At 41.0% G+C, this 25,209-nt stretch overlaps 1 protein-coding gene across 3 annotated transcripts in view; it reads left to right on the top strand.

Moving 5' to 3' along the window:
- Window positions 1-20,665, top strand: part of SGCE (sarcoglycan epsilon) — a 163,777-nt gene extending 143,112 nt beyond the window's left edge. For 2 of the 3 annotated variants that reach the window (XM_078663736.1, XM_078663737.1), the window contains 3 exons: window positions 15,412-15,455; window positions 15,662-15,696; window positions 20,298-20,496. In XM_078663736.1, coding sequence (XP_078519862.1) covers window positions 15,412-15,455; window positions 15,662-15,696; window positions 20,298-20,348 — 130 coding nt within the window. In that variant the 3' untranslated portion in view covers window positions 20,349-20,496. Of the gene's footprint in view, window positions 1-15,411; window positions 15,456-15,661; window positions 15,697-20,297 lie in introns of all 3 variants that reach the window. The other variant, XM_078663738.1, reaches the window with a different exon arrangement.
- Window positions 20,666-25,209: the final 4,544 nt, after the last annotated feature.

Consider the following 25,209-nt stretch of genomic DNA (forward strand, 5'->3'; position numbering starts at 1 on the left):
AGCAGGGACACCCACAGTCAGGATTAAACGGGGCCTTGTTTATGCAATTTTACAACAAGGCATTGAGAATGCAGAGCACGCGCACTGATGATAGAGTGCATTAAGGATGCTCCCTTAAGGGTATATGATTAACTCAATAGACTCATGTCACAATGCCGCACAATGGCAGTATGATTTTCGATTTCACTTTTAACTCGATTTGAGTCACTTATAAAGCTGAAAATATTTAGACGGAGCACTTCAGAGATCGGCAGAATTAAGCAAAGTCCCAGCCCTGGCCTCAGGGGTCTCACACACCTAGACACCCACCCCATTTGTGACGCACTCCGGCATCAGCCTTGTAAGCAGCCCAAGGGCTTTAGGTTTAAGCCCTGCAGTGCCCAGCCGTAACTGTCAATCAGGTTTCATCACAGCAGCACCCGAGCACTTCACAGGTCGTTAAAAGACCATTCCTATGTTAATGAGGCTTTTTTCTTATTTCACCTCTTGGCGCCCCTGCAGCTCCACTCGGACTATCACTGGAATGCCCGGGCCTCCACAGAGCAGCAGAGTCTCGGCACGCAGTGTTTGCAGACACTCTTAATTTTTTTATTTTAAACATTGGTAAATTGTCGGCAAGGTCCGCGGGCCGCCACCGGCCCACGGGCCGTACTATGAGTACCCCTGACCTATATCCTTGTTAGTTACTCTAAGTAAGGTGTCACAGCGTTCTCAAGAGGTACTGCGGGTCTATCAGCTTCCAAGTTAATATTCACTAAGGCGTTAATCTGTCTTAGATTCTGACAGCCGATTGCTAGCATATAAATCAACTATTTGCCACTCATTGACCCATCAACCTACAGTAGTAGTCATATTTGTTCTTGTTATATATAACTCTCATAGTTGTTTCACAAATGTTTCCCCTGATGAGACATTGTTCAATTAATTCCCTCCAAGCTGCCAACAGACAGACCTGCCGTCGCAGCTCCTGCACTCAATTCTTTCAGGGAGGGGAAGGTGGGGAGGGAGGGGAGGGAGGAGAAGGGGAGGAGGGGAGGGACACGGGGTAAATGCACTTATGGCTGTTTCCACTTTGTTTCTACTTTATGTATGTCCATTTTGTTATTTTAACTATGTTGATGCATCAGGTATGCTCTATGCTGAATATTTGCTCAGGGAGCGATCACACTCGGACTCTAATATGAGTAGTGTTTTACAGAGGATGATCATCTTGACACAAATTGCACCATACGATTACCATGCACATACCGGGTTCTCCAACATTTACGCAACCATTTCCCATAAGCTAAAACAGTTATATAGCGGCCTCTAGACCCAAAGATGACTCAGAATAAAACCATAGCAGAAGACCTCAACATTGTATCTCTAAATGTTAAGGGTCTAAATCACCCAGTGAAGGGCAGAAAACTCTTTGAGTACTTAGCCAAAACTAAGGGAGACATCATTCTTCTCCAAGAAACAAAATTATCAATAGAGGATGTAGGCTTTTTCAAACACAACTGGATCTCTCATACTTCATGATCACCGGCAGACCATGAGAAAAAAGGTGTCACTACCCTTATTGCCAAAAAATCCAACATCACCACTACTTCACACACACACGATAAAGAGGGTTGACTACTAGTTACACAACTGCAGATAGGAGACGACCCAATCCATGTGGTCAACGTCTAAGGCCCTAAGTCTAATGAGCCTAATTTCTGGGAAACGGTCTCAAGTACAATTGAGAGCTTCCCTCAAGGTGATCTTATCATAGTAGGCGGTGACTTTAACTTGCAGTTGGATCCTCTTATAGACTGTCAATCAAAATGCAAATACCAACCAACCCGCTCACGCGAGATCCGTCATAGAATCTGCTCCAAGTTTAATCTGAAGGACTCATGGAACCTCCAACATCCAGGTACAAGAGACTATACATTTTACTCAGCCCCACACAACTCCTACACTAGGATCGACTACATCCTACTTTCTAGTACTTTCACGCACCTCATAGATCAAACAGATATAGCCCCCAAACTAGTCTCAGACCATTCCTGCGTCAGCACCAAACTTGCAGGTACCCATCCCATCCTACCCCCGAAAAGGTGGCGCTTTAACGATGAGGTACTCTCTGAGCCAGTTAACAAATTAAAAATCGAGACAGAAATTAAGGATATAGCACTTCCACTTTATGGGATGCGCTTAAGGTGACCATTAGAGGGGTCATTATTGGCATCAAAGGACAGATCAACAAAAAACTAAATCTAGAACTTGATTCACTAGAGAAAGCAATCAAATCACTCAAAATAAAGTATACTGAGGAGATAGATAAAGACGTCCTTGACCGGCTGGTTAGGAGGAAATACGAATATAATAAAATTGTGAGCAAACGTGACAAAGTGTGGATTAATAGATTCAAGGCACTCAAGCTCTGTGAAGGAAACAAAGCAGGCAAACTACTGGCCTCTTCTCTCAAACACAAGCAGAGACCGTTTACTATCTCCTCGATTAAAGACTCCACCAATGTCATCCAAACCAAACAAAAAGAGATACTAAGAGCCTTCCACTCCTTTTATGAGGATTTATGCAAAAATAAACTAACAATAGACACAGAAGACTGCACCAAATATTTAGATTCACTAAACCTACTAAAACTTTCAGAGGTAGATAGATCAGCTCTAGGGAACCCCATTTCTGAAAAAGAACTTTCGATCTCTTTTAGATCACTTAAGAACAATAAAGCCTCAGGCCCGGACGGCTTCTCAGCCTTCCTTCTAAAAGGAGTTTGATAGGTCGCTACAACCTACCTTATTAAAATTATTTAACTTCATTGCTAAAGAGGGCTATATCACTAAATCAATGAGGGAAGCCAATATCATTGTCATACTGAAAGAAGGGAAAGACCCTCTCTTAACAAAAATCTACAGACCAATCTCACTGATCAACGTGGACTGTAAGATTTATGCAAAAATCCTAGCCAATAGACTAAATGTGATCCTCCCCAAATCAATCAGTAACTCGCAAGTAGGATTTCTCAAGTATCTTATATACAATGACAACATTAGATTACTTTGTCACATCCTGGAGAAAGCTAAAATTACACCTGCACCCTCTGTTGCCATTACCCTTGATGCAGAAAAAGCGTTTGACAGAGTATCATGGTAATTCCTGAAACACTGCATGTTAACCTTTAATCTGGGAGACTCATATAGTAACATGGTTATGGCACTATATTCAGACCCTACTGCCTAAATAGCAATCAATGGAACCCTCTCGGAGTCATTCCACCTAGAACAGCGCACCAGACAGGGCTGCCCTCTTTCCCCTGCTCTGTTTCTCCTGGCCCTGGAACCACTAATTCAGGACATAAAACACAACAATGAAATAAGCAGAGTAACCTTTGGCGAACTCATGTGAAATTAGCCGCATACGCGGATGATATTCTCATTGTTAGGGAGAACCCAAGAGAATCCATCAAGGCCCTAATGACCATCATAGAAATATATTCTAAACACTCTGGTTATAAATTAAACCATGAAAAGTCTGAGGTCAAGCCCCTGAACATTCTCTGCACATGAGAAATACTGGGTGACTCCCACCTTACATGGCAGCTGGGATACATCAAATACCTGGGGATTGAATTTGGCAGCTCTATATTAGAGACGCTCAAACATAACAAAGCTAGCACCCTAGAGAAAATTAAAACTCTTCTTGATGCTTGGTCCCCAAGATTCATAACATGGTGGGGTAGGGTTGAATCAATCAATCAATCAATCAGAGTACTTGTAAAGCGCGCTACTTACCCGTCAGGGTCCCAAGGCGCTGAGGGGAGGGGGGGGGGGGGGTGCTGCTACAGCTCGAAGAGCCAGGTCTTGAGGAGTCTTCTGAAGGTGAGTAGGTCTTGGGTCTGCTGTATGTGGGTAGGGAGGGTGTTCCAGGTCTTGGCAGCGAGGTAGGAGAAGGATCTGCCGCCAGAGGTCGTTCGTGGATGCGGGGGACAGCGGCGAGGGCGAGGCTGGCAGGGCAGAGCTGGCGGGTGGGGGTGTGGAAGCTGAGTCTGCTGTTCAGGTAGGCTGGTCCGGCGTTGTGGAGTGCTTTGTGTGTGTGGGTGAGGAGCTTGAAGGTGATCCTCTTGTCGACGGGGAGCCAGTGTAGGTCTCTCAGGTGGGAGGTGATGTGGCTACGGCGGGGGACGTTGATGATCAGCCGGGCGGAGGCGTTTCGGATGCGTTGTAGTCGTCGTAGGTGTTTGGCTGGGATTCCTGCATAGAGTGCGTTGCCGTAGTCCAGTCTGCTGCTGACGAGGGCCTGTGTCACCATTATTCTTGTTTCAGTCGGGATCCACTTGTAGATCCTGCGGAGCATGCGGAGGGTGTTGTAGTAGGAGGAGGAGACGGCGTTGACCTGTTTAGACATGGAGAGGGAGGAGTCGAGGATGAATCCTAGATTGCGTGCATGGTCGGTGGATGTTGGTGCTGTTCCCAGTGTGGTCGGCCACCAGAAGTCGTCCCAGGCTGAGGGGGTGGATCCGAGAATGAGGACCTCTGTCTTGTCAGAGTTCAGCTTCAGACGGCTGCTCCTCATCCAGTCAGCGACGGCCTTAATTCCCTCATGCAGGTTGGTTTTGGCGGTGTGTGGGTCCTTGGTGAGGGAGAGGATGAGCTGGGTGTCGTCGGCATAGGAGATGATGTTGAGGTCGTGATGGCCGGCCACTAGTGCGAGGGGGGCCATGTAGACGTTGAACAGCGTCGGGCTGAGGGATGAGCCCTGGGGGAAGCCGCAGATGATGTCATGGCTTTGGATCGGAAGGGTGGGAGGTGGACGCTCTGGGTTCTGCCGGTGAGGAAGGACATGGTCCATTCAAGGGCCTTCTCTTGGATTCCGGCTTCTAGGAGGCGTGTCTTTAGAGTGCGATGGCAGACCATGTCGAAGGCGGCTGACAGGTCCAGGAGGATGAGGGATGATGTTTCGCCATTGTCTAGTTGGCGCCTGATGTTGTCTGTGGCGGCGATGAGGGCTGTCTCGCTGCTGTGGTTTCGTCTGAATCCGGACTGGGACAGGTCCAAGATGTTGTTATCTTCCAGGTGGCGGGCCAGTTGCATGTGATGATTTTCTCGATGACCTTTGCCGGGAACGGGAGCAGGGAGATGGGCCGGAAGTTCTTGAGTTCCTTGGGGTCTGCTTTGTGCTTCTTGAGGGGGGCATTGATTTCGGCGTGCTTCCAGCTTTCCGGGAATGTCGCTGTTTCAAAGGAGATGTTGATGACCTTCCATAGTTGGGGTGCGATGGTTGCATCTGCTTTGTTGAATACGTGGTGTGGGCACGGGTCAGACGGAGATCCTGAGTGGATGGAGTTCATGACCTTGCCTGTCTCGTCGACGTTGACGCTGGACCAGTAGGTCAGGCGGTTGGCGCCTGGTGGTGTTCACAGGGGAGGTGGAGTCTGGCGTAGTCAGGGCGGTCATGATGTTGAAGCTGTCGTGGATGTCAGCGATCTTGCAGTGGAAGAAGATGGCTAGTGAGTCGCACAGTTCTTGTGAGGGCGGGATGTCGTTGGCGTTGGCGCTGGGGTTGGAGAGTTCCTTTACAATGCTGAAGAGCTCTTTGCTGTTGTGTGCGTTGTTGTCCAAGCGATCTTTGAAGGAGGATCTCTTGGCTAGTCTGATGAGGTGGTGGTGTCTGCGGGTGGCGTCCTTGTGGGCTGCGTGGTTGTCCCGTGTGCGTTTCTTGTAGCCATGTCTTCTCCAGTTTTCGGCATGCACGTTTGGAGGCCTGGAGCTCGTTGGTGAACCATGTGGCTCTCTTGTTGGTGTGGTTGTTGGAGGGTTTCTTGAGCGGGGTGAGGGTGTTGGCGCAGTCTCCGATCCACTGTCTGAGTTTGCGGGCTGTGGCCTCAGAGTTGGTGGGGTCGGTGGGTGGGTTCTTGGCGAGGGTGGTGAGCAGCTGGTCTTCGGTGACTTTGATTATCTCTCCTCTTGTGAACTATTTAATAACTATGCTCCCCCTCATCCTATCAGAGGACTTCCACCATAAACTGGACATCCTACTCTCAAAATTTCTATGGAAAGGGAAAAAAGCAAGAATTAGTATGAAAAAATTCAGACTAAACAAATCCCTGGGGGGGTCAGCCTAGCTGATTTTAAACTATACCAGACGGCATTCTTAGCAAAACAAGGCTCATACTGGCTTGTGCCACCAGAAGAATACACCCCAGTATGGCTAAACATTGAAAAATCGCTCCTTAAAAATCTTGCCCCAGCGGCCCTTCTAACCGCAAACCTCACCAAAGTCACCTGTTCAAAGCCTATATTCAAAAACACAAAGTCGGACCTGATGAAGGTGGATAAACTGTTAGAAACTAGCATCAGATGGTCTAATCTTGAATCCCTCTGGGATAATCGTCTTATAAAGGAAGCACTCTACATAATGAAGCCTGGGTTAACAGGGCTATCTATTTCCCCCAGCAACTTTTCAAAGGAGCCTACCCACTAACTTTTAAGGAAATACAGGATAAATATAAACTAGATCCACTCAAATTTTACAACTTCCCAAAAATAAAATCTGCTTTAACTAAAGCAAAACTATCAAACCTACCCCCTTCCCTCCCGCAATATATATCAAAATTACACAAGTTAGGCCACCAGGTCTGCTGGATTTATAAGTTACTACGCCCACAACAGTCTGCCCTCAATAAGAAGCTCACATCCTTCTGGGAGTCACACTCCTCTCTCCCGATTTCGGAGAAGGACTGGTCCAAAACTTGGAATTCAGTTATGAGAAATAAGATCAGCCCATTACTCTCCCGGATAAAGTTCTGGTTATTACATAAGGCCTATTGGACACCAGCCCGACTACACTCACACAAAATCCGTTAAGACCCCATCTACTGGAACTATAATGATAAAATAGGTGACCTGGAACACTTATTAATTCTGTGCGAATGCGTGATACCCTTTTGGGATAAGGTCTTCGAGTTCATATCTAAACTCTTCCCATACTTCCCTAGAAGGGACCTTTCGACACTAGCATTCAGTTACCTCCGAGCAGAGTCACTGAATGAAAGGGATGGGGCACTTTTGGAACTACTCCTAATGGCAGCGGTTAAGATCATACTCAACAATTGGAAAGATACGCGCAAAGCATCCTTCAAATGCTGGTTGAACTGGGTCTCCAACCTAAGGGGGGCTGACAACGTAGCTCTCCAGAATACACCATGGATACCGCCTATCAGCACATGTGGGACACTCTTGATGTCTATTTTAACTCACACAAACCGCCATGAACCACAGTATACCTGATAAACCAATCATCCCCATGGAATACTCTCACTAGTGTTCGCTCCAGGTTAATGGCACTACTCTATAGACCATTAGATTCATACCGATATCTAAATTGTTCTGATCCCTGAGCTATGGTACTCCTTGCTGATTGTTTAGATACACTTTGCGACACAGTTAATCTACTAAGTGGCTTTTGTGAAGCTAAGCCAAGCACTACTTGTGTATGAAAATGTGATATACTGCCACACCCACCTGATTCCTCAATGCATTTGTTTTTTACTATCTCTATTTTGTTTATCTTCATATGTCTACTCCTTATGTCATTTGTAGTAATGTATGTATTGCTTTATTTGGAAACAAGCAATAACAATCTTTTTTTTAAATAAAAAAAAAAATTGGGACATGCTGTTATATGGGTTCTATGAATTTTGTAGGACTGTGTATTTGGATAAACAAAACTTCATAATACAGAGACTGCATCTTCTTTCATAATCAGCAAATGTTGGTTTGTTTGACTAGCTCACAGTGCCACATCTAAACCTCTAACCTTACAGGGTTATAGATGTTGTTGGTAACCTCGAACATGACCACTCTGATTCCCAAGTAATGGGTGGGAACCTATCGTTTGTCACTTTTGCATGCCCAAGGAGTCACAAAGAAAAGATACGATAATGCCTTTTCAAATGTTTATTGAAAAGCTTTAATCTTTGTAAATAGAATATGAACTGTGATTATTAGAAAGATGAGACACCTCATTGTTATAAGCATAATTAGAATGGTGAAAAACACAAACAATTCAACCATGTTCTTTGTTCATAATGTTAAAAAGGTTACTCCAATCTACTACTAATTTCTCTATGCTGAAGAGAACATGTCGGGAGTACCCACCTGCCAGGTCTATTGGAATGACCTAACCCCATACCTTGGTACTATATGTCAGGAAGCCGGTCTGAGTGCATTAACGAATGCACCCCATCTGAGTGTGCAAACCTGAACACTTCTCTTACACAGCTATTTTTCTTTTCACAATGAAGGTCGTGGACAGCGGCACTGCATCTCAGTCACAGCTCACTGCAGCTTTTATGATAACTCCAGCTGGAAGTGCACCTATCACCAGCTTCATTATGGATGCTGTTTAAATACTGAATGGCAAGCTTATCACAATGTGTCCGAGATGCAGAACAGGGTCTTTAAATAGTCTGGGGAGCAATAGTCATTTCTACTAGGAAAAATAAAGCAAGGCATTGTGTTCTAAGTTGTGCAACCCTTGAACTAAATGTGCAGACTACAGGGTGATAATTTGCTATCAAAATGGGTGTGTTTGTGGCACATTCTAGTATTAGGGAAAACATGCTTACCACCATTAGCTAAAGTTACCAAGTTAGAAAAGGAAAGCTCAAATGGAGACTAAGCGGACTCTCTACAACAATGCCTCTCTTCTGTAATTTGTTTCTGCTTGGAGGTCAGATTCCTATCTCTATTCAAAGACATTTACATAGAAGAAAGAAGAAAGTTAAATGAAAAAGAAATAGGACCATAGTGCTATATCAAGCCTGAATGCTACCAACCTTCATTCAACGACATATAAATAGAAACAAGACTAAAGTGAAATTGTTTTTTCTAAAAATTATACCATCATTCTCTCGAATCATTTATACATAGAATTGAAAACTAACTCTTATTCTGTGTTCTCTTAAACTTTCACAACTGTTGAACATTTTACCTTTTTCCTCTTGACAATGGCTACAAGCATGTCACATCCTCCCCATTCCTCAACGACCTAAGGGAACCCACCCTTGCATGGAAATAATGGGCAATATTATTTGAATATTACCCATTATTTCCATGCATGGGTGAGTTCCTCTCCAATATTACCTTATAGTAATTGGAGGGGAAACAAATTGTTCATAACACAGAACATTCTTCTGTCCAACTTAAGCATTGAAAGAAGGCCTGAAGCCCAGTGTGACGTCTTCCAAATCACATTTAACAGGCTTTGGGAACATATTGGGGGAAAGAATAACATGGTATTGAAACAACATAAATTCTTTGGAAGAATCCAAGGGAAAAACGAGAATGTTTTTGCATATGTTTCCGTATATATGGCAATTCTCTGAGACCTCTCAAACACAAATTAATTTGGTGTATTGTGCGACTCCCTCATACTTGATCAGATGCATAAACCATCCATGTATTCATGAGAAGCGGTGGCCCAAAAATACCGACCTAATGGAAGGAAAAGCAATAGGACACACAGCAAACAGCATAAAGAAAATGTAAACTTTTGTGAAAGTAAGTGTAATTAACATATAGGGCCACTCAGGAAAAAGTAAGGAAACTACATTATTGAGACCTAAAAAAGCTGGTGAAGAATGAAGTACTATGAAGTGGATACATAGCAAACAACATTATCTGCCAGGCCACAGATGCTGTATGTCACAAGTGTGGCAGGAGGGAACACTTTACAGGTGTGTCCCTGATTTGTCCATGTCTTATCAGGTGGAGCCACATCCTGCCACCTGATCTCTTTCATTTTGCTGTTAGAAGCCTCTTGATATGTGCATGTGCCTTTCGATCTGGGCTAACCGGCTGCAGCATTCAAACATATAACAGACAATACAGCATGTCTTTGAAGGTGTGTTTACTTCCATCTGTTCTCAAGATGATATATTGCTATTTAGCACTACAGAAAATGATCATGATATCTTGTTTCCTGACTAGCCTGAGGATGGTGGCAATAAATATCCTGAGCTTCTGCTTCAGATCGCATTATTACTAAACCAACCCTCTATGCCATATGTTTAAGTTGATATAATTGCGGACATCAGGGTTTGCTAATACAAAGTAGAAAGTGTTACCAAGACCCCCAGTGAATCCTTATCACCCCCACAATAGGAAATCCCGTACTATATTATGACATTGAATATCAACTTTACTCTGCTGTTAACAAATATAATTTCTAGCATATCACACAGTACATCAAGTGTGTCCAATCAATCAGGATTTATAAAGCATGGCTAATCACCTGATAGGATATCCAGGAACTTGCAGGCCCCAGAGACTTAGTCGAACAGCCAGGTCTTGAGGGCCATTCGGATTTCTGGAAGTGAGATGATGGTCCGGAGGTGCGTGGAGAAGCTGTTTCAGGACTTTGCTGTGATGTGGGAGAAGGATGTCCTCCACTTCTGCTTCGTTAGAGGTTCGGAGTATGGGGAAGTAAAAGGGAGGAGGAGCATAGTCTTCTCGATTGTTGAAGTTCAGACGGTGTTTAATGTAGGATGGTCCCTGGTTTTGTAGAACCTTGTGTGCGTGGGTCAGCAGCATGAAATGGCATCTCTTCTGTACAGGGAGCCAGTGGAGGTTCCTGAGGTGGGGTGTGATGTGGGGTAGTCAGGGAAGGCCAAGAATGAGTCTGGCTGCTGCATTTTCTTTGGGCTGAATCCCTGTAGAAAGTGTGCAGCACAACCTACGTAGAGGGCATTGCTGTAGTCCTGTCAGATGGTGATGAAGGCTTGTGTCCTGGTGTGTCTTGTGTGTAGGGGTAGCCACTTGAAGATCTTAAGTAACATGCGCACAGTGGGGAAGCAGGTGGAGGACACGCAGTTGATCTGTGATTTTATGGTGAGCTTGTTGTCAATGACGATACAGAGGTTTCTGGTGTGGTTGGAGGGAGTGAGTGCGGGTTCTAGGTCTGATGGCAACCACGAGTCATTCCATGTGATGCTGCTGTTGCCAAATATCACTGCTTTCGTCTTGTCTCTGTTAAGCTGCAGGCAGTTGTTCTTCATCCAGTCATGCATCTGTGGAAATTGGTTCTGGTAGTGGTGGGGTCATTGAGTAAAAGGATGAGTTGGGTGTCATCTGCGTAGGAAATTATGTTGAGACTGTGAGATCTGACGATGTTGGCCAGCATGGTCATATTGTGTTGAAGAGTATGGGGCTGAGGGATGAGCCCTGGGGGACACCCCAGGTGATCTCCTTGGGTTTAGAGGTGGGCGGTTCTTCCGTCTATCCATCTGAGCGCGGTTCCTTGTTGCCAATGTGGTGGAGTCTTTCGATCAGTGTGTGGCGGGATATGGTGTCGAAGCCTGCCGAGAGTTTGATATGTTGCTCTTTTCCTCAGGCAGTTCATATACTGATATGATCTTTCTTTTAAAACAAGTATTGACAAAACCAAAAGCTCCAGGGCCATATAATGACATTTGCACCAGCTTTTGTGCCCCTGTGGCACTTTCATATTACAGAATAGACTGTAGATACTTGTGTAACAGATTCTGTAATACAGTTCACATTTGTGCACATTTTGCTCCATCAGGGTTTCAAGGGGAGCATTCCTTCATTTGTCTGGTGGTGTTGGTCCATGCAAATGAGGGAAATCTGTTGCCCCAGCGCCAATAATATTGCCAACATGGGCGCTGGGGCAAACTGGTTGGCAGATGGTACCCTGCCTGTGCATCTCATAGTAAGCAGCCTATTGAACTTTTAGCGTTGCCACAAACAAGATATCCATGGTCAACCTATTGTAAGTGTGCATTTTGATCCGTTTCCACGTTACCAATCCTTTTCACCTCTGTTGGTGGGATACAGGGTTTTTGCTATTTGCATTAAATTATTTAAAATAACACTGTCCGTTTCCACAGTAAGGCAGTAAAAATAATATAGTTTACAAATACGTAAATGATTATTAAAAGTTGAAAAGACTATACAAAATATTGACAGAGTGTGGATGGTCCAATATTTCCAGAGCAAATTTAACTAAATACACATTATTATTTACAAGAATTGGCATTGGATGTTTCCATTAAAGCCATTTTAACACAGACATGCAAATAATACATGCATGGCATCTTACTGATGTGTTTCGCATAAAGGGAAGAATATGAACTCTTCATTTATCCCTCTATTGCATGTCAAATCCTTTGTGAAAGAAATACTGGCCACTCTCAAATTTGAAAAAACTGGGGGATCTTTTATAGCTGCTTGATAACATAGCATGACCTTTTGCTCAGCACAAGCTGCCAACATTTTTATATTTGAAAAGAGTAGAATGGCTGTGTCAAAGCTTGCGAATCTGGTAAAAATTCCCAATTTTTCAAACAACAATGTGTATACTAAGCGCTAATCACTTCTTTGGTAATGTTCAAAGGTTCTTGTGCAATGTTGAAAGTTCTGTTGTATTGCAATCTGTTCTCAGTATCTTCAACTAGCTCTTCAATTAATTTTTTTAAAGATGCAACAGACAACTTCAACAACTGATGTGAGGGTTTCACAAGCTGGTCGAAGACTTTATAGATTATTCTCTTCATCCCTTTTCCTAGTCAAATTGCTTTGGTTACTACACTTTGGTGCATCAATATGTATTTTTCCAGAAAAATATCTGCAATTGCCCTCAACCATTTAATAAAGGGCATCAGAAACCACGCACTCCTTATAATAAAATAGCTTGCATGTTAGCTTCATTACTTTGCTTCAAAGCATCGATGAACTGTTATGTATCCTTACTGTATAGAAACTATAAAACCTATGGGGAAACGTCGTTTACAACGCGGTCGTTACATCGTGATGCCATTACATCGCGGTTTTTAGAACGCAAGTCGTTACAACGACTTGCGCTGGATGGCGCTCTAGGACAAGGAATAGTATAATTTACTATCCAACACCTTTCCTACTGTTTGTAGATTGGAGTTGGAATAGTAAATTATACTACTCCTAAGTCCAGCGCAAGTTCTACACGGTCTCTAGTACATGGGCGCAACACTCCTCCTAAATTGTTTAAGTAATGGAGGTGCAATCGGATATCCCCTACAGCCTTCATCCTGTGTAAGAATCCTGGGTTTATTGTAAATATGAGACACTGCAATGTTACTGGGAATCCGTGAACTGGTTTGTTCATATATATAGGAACCCAAAATACATCCACGAGTGGTGGGACCTTGCTGTGCTGTATTTCGTGTGCGGTAGCTCCAGCCCTCAATCGTCAAGTGTGTACTTAAACACTTTAGGAGGAGTGTTGCTCCCATGTACTAGAGACCGTGTAGAACTTGCGCTTGGAGCCCTAAGGAGCCCCGCCCATATTGATTGAAGGATACAAGTTTCTGATCCATCCTTGGAATTGTGAAGGACTTTTCCGGGTCTTAACACAGGGGAGACTGTTATATAGTTTTAGTCGTGGAGAAGGTGGTTTACACCAGGAAAAACACCACAGAAACGCGTCGACGCCTTTGGTTTTTTCATATATGGTTGTATCCAGGAACTTGTTTATGTTCAATAGAGTATAAAGGGCTGTGGACATCTTAACAAATAACAGAACAAATTCCATAGGGAACAACTGATATTAGATGTGATTAATAGTTTGCACTTCTTTTTGTTTGTTTGTCTCTCATTATCACATGGATATAATATTGTGTTTTATTTTTTATTTTTAATGTATTGTGAAACAGTGGACCATCCAACAGATACTAAGAGAACTTGGTAAAAGAAAATCTTTTAACCCCTTCCATGCTCATGACGAGCTCAGCTCGTCATGCAGTACAGTGCTCCTGTGCTCATGACGAGCTGAGCTCGTCATGACCACACCCGTTTTTATTGCTGTCCAGCACAGCAGGGGAATCGCTCTAGCAGCAATGCCGCTAATAAAAAATCTTTTCAATGCATTTCCTTGTTGTATTACATGTACTATAATTGGCCAGTAGGTGTCTGGGGTCTTTTGATTGAATGTGTATAGCTGGTGAACTCTGTCGTGTAAGAGATATGTAAGAGGACTAGGAGTCATTGTGAATTTTCCGATCTTCCCAAGAGAATCTCGCAATTTTTATTTACCTGTGGTACCCCTTCTCTTGGTCAGTGGGGTCGCTCCCTTCTTTTCAAAGCTCTCTATATTTTCAGACAAAGTAAGAGTAGATCAGAAGCAGATATTCAAATAATAATACGAGTCATTGTTTTCCACAGGCTTTCTAGCCTGAAAAAATACACATATTCATTGTGAAGGTGGAACACTGATTTTGCAAAATCAATAGTATTACTCTTCACTATGTTAGCTAACAATTGTTTGGGAAGGTCAACTAAGACATAGAAAACCATAGTGGTGAAAAGGCATGGCCTGGATTCACCAATATATAATCACAATATGTGTTATGGCTATGAAGCTGAACTTGAGGTGTCTTGGTGTAATCAAACCATTGGGTGCATGTCTATCGGGTTTCCAAACATGCCTTAGTTTTCTCCATATTGTATGTCGGTCAGCCTTAGCAATTGCTTTAGAAAGATCTATAAATGCTGCATTTATCAATTGTTGTTTGAGCCTATTCCTCAAATAGTACTTGCAAGGTCAGGTCATTTTCAGGAATGGTGGAGGGTGTCCAGAAACCTGACTATAAGATTGTGTATTCCAAAGTGTGTAAGTGGATCAAAAGATGTTTTTCAATTTCCCAGTGCAATCAAGTACAGCAATCATACATTAGCTCGTAGATTCATGAATAGAAGTTTTCGTTATACTGGCAAAATACGATGCCTTTAGAAGTCCTGAAAATAAGTGTGGTACAGATTATTTTGTAAAAAAAGTTTTAATACAGCTGGTCATGGTGAGGGATTATATTTCAAAATTAGCTTTTTGCCCCTGAATAATTTGCTTGTTGTATTTGGTTTTCAGTATCACCCATAGTTGGTATGAAACAACAGTAGGCATAAAAACACTGAAATGGTATCATTCTGAATTGCACTGACCGAAATGACAATCATGGGACAATCCAAACAGCTATATACTTCAGACTCAACTGTTTGCCCTAAGTTCCACTCAAAACACAACTTCTTATTAATTCTAGTTTTTCGAACAGTTGAAGGACCATCAGATCTCTGTTGAATTATCTGCCTTTAAGTTTACCACACATATTGAAGTGTTTTAACTTCAAATTGCCCCCAAACCGCATCTTTCCAGGTCACGTACAATTCACTCCTTAGCTAAAAATTGTTTATATAACCTTTTAGAAGCTATAATAAAAGTGATGCAGTTCTCAATGTATTAGATGAATTCTGATTTTGAGAAAAATAATAAACCACGCTAAACAATTGGGACACTATTATGTTTATTACAGGCATTATAAATGTAGTATTTCACCTAAAAAGTTCACTTAAAAATGTCAATTTTTTCCATTAGGAATTTACAACATCAGACTCAGATTCCACAACAAAAGATTGCAGGTTAGTATGGTACAGGGTGAAATTATATCATCCCACAAATGATGGTGTTTGTAATTTAAGAGGCTATGTATGGTTTGTTCACTTTCATTACAGAAGCTATCACAAAATCGGAAGAGCTACATTCACATTCCTGTCAATAAACAGGCTGCTTTCAATGTTTTCATTTACATTTTTCTCCTCTTTGTTACTGCTTTCGGGAATTAAAGGAGAATATCGTATGACAACATTTCAAAGATTTGAGGCAAGTATACATCGTGATACAAAATGCTCATTCATAAATTTGTCACTATCCCCATTTCATTGCACATAGGTTTTCAGTCTTAAATTCTATATTATAATATACTTGCTCAAATCATACATGAGTGCTCAACTAGGGAAATATGCTCACATAAATGATTCAAAATAAGAAATCCATGAGTTACAGTATGATAAGGTTAGTGTAATAAATATTAAGATTAATGTACATGCATTAAATTAGAAAATACTTGAAGAATAGAGAGAGTTTTGAAAGATAGTAGGTCTCTATCAGACACAATATATATGTGTTGAAATGAAATTAAAACTGATAGATAGGGGATTACCGAGAGGCCCCTTGAGGTCGTCGGCACTACTGATGTCACAGACATTGCACCCATGGGAGGGAGTACCTCCAATAACAAGACAATGGGGAATAACTTGAAAGAATGAGTGTATGCACTCCAATTCCTGCTTCCTTTTTTTCCATTTTTGAAAGGATTTTCTCTTATACATTTTGCCACATCACATTGAACATTGTATGTAGTGTAAAAATCAACAGAAGAAACTAAAGTGGATTAGCAGACAACTGCAACTATGAAGCACAGTGCATCTTCTCAGGACATGAACGTTTTTTAGTGGACTGTGAGAGGGAGTCAGCCCCATCACAGACATGTTATAATTACAAAAGGTTCATGTTAGGGAACAAAATGAGCCATTGACACAATGCTCAGGACAGCAGAGTCAATCAGTGAAACTTGTATTCATAAATCATGTAATTTGAGGTGGCCGCAAGAAACTGTTAACCTCAAAATAAATATACTTTTGGATTGGTCAAGGCTACCATTTTTTCAGGACTCACTTAGATTTTCATGCCTTTGTTATGAAACTTTGTGTTCAATCTAATTTTCACAGCCACGCATCTTCTCCTCTCAGAAGCCTTGGCTGCTGGCAAAATAATGTTCACAAGAAAAGGAAGGGAGGATTAGGGTCAGTCCAGAACTCTACCTCTCATTTATTATAACACAAAATAGATGGTGTGCAGTTCCAGTAAGAAAGGGTGGTGAGGACACTTTCTCCTAAACATCAATGGTGTTTTTGGCCATAAAGAGGTCCTCTCATCATAAGAAATAGTTGGCACCCTCCTTTAATTCCTGACCTGTGTGCATGTATTTTTTGCTGGCAAATTAAACCACACATCAAGCATGAGGCCCATTGTGAGAATTGGCCAGATGTCTACACTTGAACATGTTCATCACTGAGTAAACCTATGTGAAAGGACACTGTTTTCACCTATTTGTAAGCCTCCACATTTTAGCAGCCAAAACACATTTCCACTTGATAATTATGTAAAACTCAAAGCCATATTTGGGCATCCAAATGCTTTCACAAATATATATGGCTGGCTAGATAAATAACCTTATGGTTCTGAAGAGAGAGATGTATTTTGAATAACCTTGTAGCCATTTATATGTCACAGAGTTCCCCAGTTTGTAAGTGGTAATCAGGGTTGGTGTTTTTATAAGTATAGGTATGGCAGCGACCTTAGGGTTCCATCTAGTACTGGTATTAGATACTTACAAAAAGGCATGGAAAACGGCATGTTTCATTTTACTGGGAGGGCACCAGTAAGCAAAATGCACTGAAGATCTGCACAATGTTACAGGTTTTTCTAACATCTGGATACCAGGTATAAGAACTCACCATCTACTAACCAGTCTGGTCTGGTCACACAATAACTAACTTCTCTAATATTGTGAACCCTAAGGCAGAAATTCAAGGTAAAATGGAGCTCCAAAAAATGGATCTTAATGTTTTGCTAAGCCTTTAAATGTAAACACTCAAAATGACCCTGGTAAAAGAAATAGTTCAGAAATCTTTACCACTTACCACAACACTGCATGTATGCGGCAAGTGTTCTTTTCCACTACAATCGCAATTACCACCAGTAACCCTTGCCCTTCTTATCATTGCCATACATTTCCTCAATTTGTTTACCCTGAAAAAAGCCCTGCAAAAACATACTTTCCTTCAAAGAGGCTCTAAAGGGAATTGGTGAAAACACTCAGAGGAAATTGGATGTCCACTTATCTCTTGGGAAAGGCACCAGTACCTAATGATTAATTATCTCTTTCACTTGAATGCCATATCTTACCTTCTTTTCAAATTTGATCATATCTTTATTCTCTGAAATTATTTTAAAATTCTTTTTGTAAGCGAAATTGCTATGGTTATTATAAATATTCTATAGCTTGTGACTCATTGTGTGCCTGTGAGTCACCTTGTTTGGTCCAGGAGCAGTTGCATTGCTAATAACAGTACATAAAATCATTACGGAGTTAAACTTAATGGTTTCTTACTCTCACTGTATTCATAAATGGCAATATTAATTGGTCTCTTTACTTTTTATATTTTTTGGGCTACTGTTCTAGGGTAGTTTTAGGGTTCCCTTTCCTTATGTAGCATTATTTGAGTGGGTGTTACTACCGTCTTGATCTCAACTGGCCGATACACACACACATTTTCTAAAGTTTGTGACTCTCTACTCTGTTATTAAAGTGAGGTATCAATCCATTCTTCTAGTACTAAATAGGAAGTTTAATATTTAGTGCACTATTATGAGATTTCCATTTGTCTTTGTTGGTGGGGTGTAGATTTTGAGTACAGTTATTGCAGCACTGGAAGAGAGGGTGAGATATTATTTTTCTTGCTCACAGTCAGAACTACTAAGGAAGAAAATTAACATTCATAGTTATGTTTTGGGCAAACCTGTGCTAGGACGTTCTGCCATGTTTAGAAATGCCTAATTTTAATTGCCTTAAATCCTACACAATAATGAACACCAGTATTTTAATAAGTAATAGCTCTGACAAAATTTTCATTTCATGGTATTTGATTCCGTTTTCTACTGTTTTCTGAGTTTTAAATCTACTACCATATCCTGGAGTAAACATTGGCAATTTCAGAACGATATTACAGGGCAAGTTCAAGGTAAAAAGCGAGTAATCAGTTACTTTGAGGGATTAAGGCACAACTGATAATCAACCCATGATAATGGACATTACTAACCACTGACACTGGCCATTAATCACTAACAGGACCGGGTCCCAAAGACAAGGCCTTGTAATTGTCAAAAGCTCAAGTTTTGCTGAATATATAATGAGCATGTTGACCAGTGATGCCCACGGTCACTGGAAACACTCTACTCTGAAATAAAAATGCAACTTTCTTTTTAAATAGAACTGCTTTCTTTGTGTAAAAATGTGTAATTGCTATAGTCTTCATTATGAAATCCGAAGGAGTCTTATGAAATGTTATGCTAAGTTATGTGCATTTGTACAGCATATTCTACCTTTTAATTGGTACTTTAGTGCTTTCAGAATCTTGGCCCTCTCTGTGTTTTAGTGTACACTGTTTATTGGATCAATAAATGCTCACCTTTAAACAATGATTTTACCAATGTGATTTAAGTGATCTAGGTGCTGCCCTTGTAAAAGGTTTGTGAACCGTGGGTCTTTCTTGTCCGCCCACGAGTTGTCTTCAGATTCTGTAAGTGCCCACATTATTTATGTTCAGCCTGGCATTTTGGATTGCCTTTTCATATAGTTTCATATTGGCTGAAATGTTTTAGAGAGATAGTAGTAGTTAACAGTTTTGAACTAAATACCAGACTTTGGCAAAAAATGATAGAACCTCTTTTTAGGTTTATTGCACATTTTTAATTCTATAAATGGTTCAGTACTTTACAAACAATTAATGATTTATTTTAACGTTTTTAACACCTTCAATGCTACAGCATTTCATCCAGAATGCTGACCTTTCTTGAATCCCATTGTTCATGACGAGCTCAGCTCGTCATGAGCACACGAGCAGTGTACTGCATGACGAGCTGAGCTCGTCATGAGCATGCAAGGGGTTAAAATATTTTTAAGATTTACAATTCTAGGGGATTTATCCTAAAGTTGAATTCTAACTTGTAATTTGAAAAAGACATTCAAAAGTTAAAATTGTTAGAGATATTCACAAACTTATGTTGCAGATTTAAATCAATTGAAATTGTGAAGATAAAATTATTTAAACCTCTAAAAAAGATATATAATGGTTTTCCAAAGTACTTATCATTATTAAAACTGCTAAATACCCACAGAAATTGTTTATTCAATGTTTAGAACAAAATAAAAATTGCTATTAAACAAAACTAACATAGAACTTGATCACAAAACCTTGACAATTGTTTTCCTTTACATATTAACATTATCGCAGAACTAACACCCATGTACAGAGATTCTGAATGATTTCCCTACTAGTCAATGACTTGACAAGAAACATCTTTAGGTTTCCATAAAATTGCTGATGATCAATACTATTGAAATGAGTTTGCTAGCTCTCCTTCTTGGTGGAAACTAGTATCAGGAGTAGACGTTATGATTTTTCACACTTGGTTCTGATATTTCTAGCAGAGGTTCATGATATTCAATATTAGAAGTCTTAAGTGAAGCTTTCATATTAATTATTTTTCAAAGTTATTCTGTACCTGACACCATCTGCTTAATTCACTCTGTCACTCTTCCTAAGCAGGTAATAATTAAATATTTCCTTTCCTTATAGGTAAACGGTATCCCTGAAGAAAGAAAACTGACTGAAGCAATGAATTTATAAAATCATACTACTGAAGTCCAAGAGCACCTCAAACTTGACTGCAGTCACAAGTTCCACATTTTTTACATATGCCAATGCATATCTACTTTCATTCTGTTCTCAGCAATCATGTGCATGAATTCTTTTGACATTTGATTCTGGGTAGCATGCATGTCTGCACAGCTCAATCCACTTTTGCTTCAAAACAAAATAATTCCGTCCATAATTGTGATGTATTTTTGTACATGCTGAACAATTTGTATAAACACTGATAACTATATATTTGTTAAAAATGTTGTTAAATATAAAACATATTAATAAACAAATTAAGAGGTTCATTGTGCCACCTTACATGTTATTCTTATTTATTTAATTTGTTTTGACAGTCTAAGCCTGTGGCCATTTTAGAGCACTTATTACAAATATGGGTTAACTGATACATTCAGCTAAAGCAGAGGTGTAATGGCATATTTTATTTCACCATTCACAATAAACAGTGTCAGGAATAGGGTTATTAACCTGGTAGAGGGTACCAACTTTATAAATTAATATATCCACTTTGGATAGGTCAAGCGAGAGGTTCTGAGAGAATCTCTGCTCAACCCCTCGTTGCTGTGGCACATCACACATTCCACAGAGAAGTGTGCATCATATTCAAGCAGTACCAACAATTTAAATGTAAAGAACACTACTCAATAAAATTCCCAATTCAATTTACATAAACAGAAAATAATTGAATGAGCAAAATGACAGTAAAATCATTAAAATAGGTAACAGGAACAGAAATGATTGTTTATGTTATAAGGCAAAACGCACCAAGAAAAATTAAAGCGACAATCAAAAACAACAGTTTGTGGCTGGCCGGGACCTAGGCACAGTTTCAGGACAACCAGAATGGAGAAAAGGTTGAATGCACCAATTGGGTCATCCCAGTCAAAGTTTTTTACCTTTGGACTTGATCTCAGAAATGGAAGTCAAAATAATCCAGAGCAGGAGGAGTGTAATATGTGCATCAGAGCCAGAGGAGGATGTCCCTCTGGAAAGTATTGGACAATGTGCAGCATGGAAGCAGTTCTTGATATGCAATTCAGGAAACTAGAGTGATGTACACTGGGGCAAAAACTGTGCAATATCTGAGTCATGCTCTGTGTGATTCCATGAACAAAGTCTTCAGCCAGATGGGTGCATTCCGGTTAGTGATTGCTTCCTAGATTGGGTATTATGGGTGTGGGGGACTCAATACATTTGAACATCCTAAATATTACCTCAATACCTCTCCCACAAGTTGATGAATGAGAGATGGGGTTATTCCTCAATTTCATGGGGCACTGAGTCCCCGGCAATAGGCACCCCACAGCATATCAAAATACAGTAATTTAAGTATGGGCACACTCAATGATTGAGTTCTAGATCAGGAATAATTGTAAAGGATTTATTACAAAAATTCAAAAGGTGCAGTACAGAAATTCATTAATACAAAACAGGAAATCGATGCCATGAACTCTCTCAGAATAGGGCATTACAGAATAATGTGCAAATCAGAAAAATTCTAAGTCTCAAGTGAGTGGCAAAATCAAAAGAGAAACGGGAAGAATCCCTAGTAGCATTGGAAAGTGTTCTGGCTCACCTACAAAGTTGAGGGTTTATATGGGAAATCTTTTTATAGATTAACAATGAAAGTGCTAATTCATCATGGTGTGAATAAAGTATCCAATTTTTAGCAAATCAGAGCGCAGTTTTATTAAATGTAATATCGCCTTACCATCTAAGCACTAGCCCACTACATAAATATTGATTCCACCCACTTAATGTTAATGTCATCCAGAGATGACAGGACAAACTAGTTACATGAACAATTGCGAGTTATTAACAATGAATAGGGTACAGTAAGCTAGCGGAAGCTCCTTGGGAAAAGAAACATTATTGTAACCATACTGTAAAGATTTCACTAGAACAGCAAGAACAACATCAATGGAAATAAAACAAACTTTGCTTGACTGCGTGCTGCAGAAATGATGAACAGTGTACGTGCAGGAGGAGACATCAATTTGAACACAATGACATTTAGGCCTAAAACCAGGACTAGTTAGGCAGAAAAACGCACTTCTATATGTCATCAGAAATGTGGAAGCAGGAACCAGGAGCAGAGACGGAGATGCTGGAGAGGAAACACGAGGAAAGAGAGGTAAGGGTGATTGTGCCTGGGGTGGGAGTAGTGTGGGTAGTGGTTTAGGTTAGTGTTGTAGTGTTGTAGTGTTTTATGGTTTTGGGTAGTGTTGGGCGGGAGTAGTGTGGGTAGTGGTTTAGGGTAGTGTTGTAGTGTCGTGTTTTAGGGTTTAGGCTAGTGTAGTGGTGTTTGGGTAGGGCTGGGGGCAGTGTTGTAGTGTTTGTGTTGTATAGTGGTTTAGGGTTTAGTGTAGTGTTGTAGTGTTTGTGTTGTGTTTTAGGGTAGTTTTGTAGTGTGTGTAGTGTTTTAGTGTTTAGGGTAGTGTTCTAGTGTTTGTGTAGTGTGGTGTTTTAGGGTTAAGGGGCATGTTGTAGTGTTTGTGTAGTGTTTTAGGTTTTAAGGTAGTGTTGTAGAGTTTATGTAGTGTAGTGTTTTTGGGTTTAGGGTAGTGTTGTAGTGTTTGTGTAGTGTAGTGTTTTAGGGTTTAGGGTAGTGTTGTAGTGTTTGTGTAGTGTTTTAGGGTAGTGTTGTAGTGTTTGTGTAGTGTTTTAGGGTTTAGGGTAGTGTAATGTTTGTGTAGTGTAGTGTTTTAGGTTTAGGGTAGTGTTGTAGTGTTTGTGTAGTGTGGTGTTTTAGGGTTTAGGGTAGTGTTGTAGTGTTTGTGTAGTGTAGTATTTTAGGGTTTAGGGTAGTGTTGTAGTGTTTGTGTAGTGTAGTGTTTTAGGGTTTAGGGTAGTTTTGTAGTGTTTGTGTAGTGTTTTAGGGTAGTGTTGTAGTGTTTGTGTAGTGTTTTAGGGTTTAGGGTAGTGTAGTGTTGTGTAGTGTAGTGTTTTAGGATTTAGGGTAGTATTGTAGTTTTTGTGTAGTGTAGTGTTTTAGGGTTTAGGGTAATGGTGTAGTGTTTGTGTAGTGTAGTTGTGTAGTGTTTTAGGGTTTAGGGTAGTGTAGTGTTTGTGTTGTGTAGTATTTTAGGGTTTAGTGTAGTGTTGTAGTGTTTGTGTAGTGTTTTAGGGTAGTGTCGGGGGTTTTGTAGTGTAGTGTCATTGTAGGGATAGGTCTGGGGGTCAGGGGAGGGTTGTGCAGGGGTAGTGTAGAGTCACTTACCTTTTGAACTTTTACCACGAGTATAGCTTTACTACGCATGCCTTTGCGTTGTAATGGCATGCGTGGAAAAAGCCTAATCGTGGTAAAGGATTGCAATGCAATGGCATGTCGTTATCATTGACATCACGTAGTAATACCCGCTTTGTAATGGCACGTGTGATATTAGTATGCGATGTAATGACATACATCCGGCATGTATTGAATATAACACAATGATATAAAATAAATGGCCCATTTCAGCAACCAGGGTGTGTCAGTGAGCTGAATGCTTTTTTCTGACAAACCTGGTGAAATAGAGTTTCAGTCTGAATCTCAGCATTGTCGACTGACTCTTTATTCTTTCTAACATCACTCATTTCAGTACCATAAATTGGGGAATAGTAACATTAGTTATTAACAGCACTTACAAAGCACTATATGAAAAGAAGTTATTAACCTCTACCGCGCTACCGCATTTTCCCGCTGTGCGCTGGAATTTTAAAAATGCGCGGTTTGTGACAAAGCCAGCTCGTCATCCGCGTAGCGCAGGTAACGCCCATGACGAGCTGGCTTTGTCATCAGCGCTGAAGGGGGTAACACGCCTAACAACACGATTCATGGTAACAGACACAGGTAGATATATATTACTGCAATTCATCTACTACTCAATCAGATAAGGAAAGCCAGTGAAGCCAGTAGTAACAATCTTTACTGAAAGGATTCAGCAAAGCAGTGCAAATGAGTCTTACAGCTGACATTACACTGTGAGTAAATAAAGTTAATGTCCATTAATCACATGAAATGATGGTGTGCACAAAAACAAATTCAGTTTCACTTGTTGATCGTACCATGCTTACATCCTTGTAGTGTTCGGAGTCACCCTTCTTCAACACCTCACAGCTGTCTCATGTGATCAAGGGCAGTCCAGAGAGTGTCTAAGGGATAGGCTCTGATAACCGCAGGTAATGAAACCGCATAGGAGAAGCAGGTGCTTAATTTGTAATATAATAAGTGCCAGCCCCCTGGCCAGGAGGCCACTGCAGCTTGCACCACTCATTGCCTCGTCATCGCTGCCAATGACGGTACCTAAACAGCAACTAACCATCTCTCTCGTCTGCAAGTGCACCAGTTCAGATTATTCCAAGTCCCCAAAGCTAAAGGAATGGCTGGAAAGGCAGGTATCACTAATTTTTTATGTATATTGTATTCATAAACAACCGTTGTTCTGCTCATTTCTAAATTAGATGAACAGCACCACCATGTGGCAGAGTGTCGTAAGTGTGGTGATGACGATTAAATGCAGGGGCCTAGCACTGGAAACCACCGGCTCAAATTAAGCACTGTGTTGTAGAGGGAGGACATATGTGCGCATTAGCATTTAATGTGTAAGCAGTTGCTGGGCACAAACGAGTGGACAGAGGCAGTCCAAGGGCCCGAAAGAGGCACATGGGGCAGAGGGGAGCAACAAATGAGCATTGGCATGAGTGGATAAATAAGAACCTTGTGGAGCAAGAGAGGTGAGGCAAGAGCTAAATTTGGAAATAATGCTTTCTCGAGGAGGAAATGGTGAGATGAATCCCAGTAGCTGAGCTGAGGGATGAAATGGCAGATCATCGTCAGATGGTGGGGATG

This window comes from Lissotriton helveticus, chromosome 10 (assembly GCF_964261635.1).
Source record: "Lissotriton helveticus chromosome 10, aLisHel1.1, whole genome shotgun sequence".
Lineage (NCBI taxonomy): Eukaryota > Metazoa > Chordata > Amphibia > Caudata > Salamandridae > Lissotriton > Lissotriton helveticus.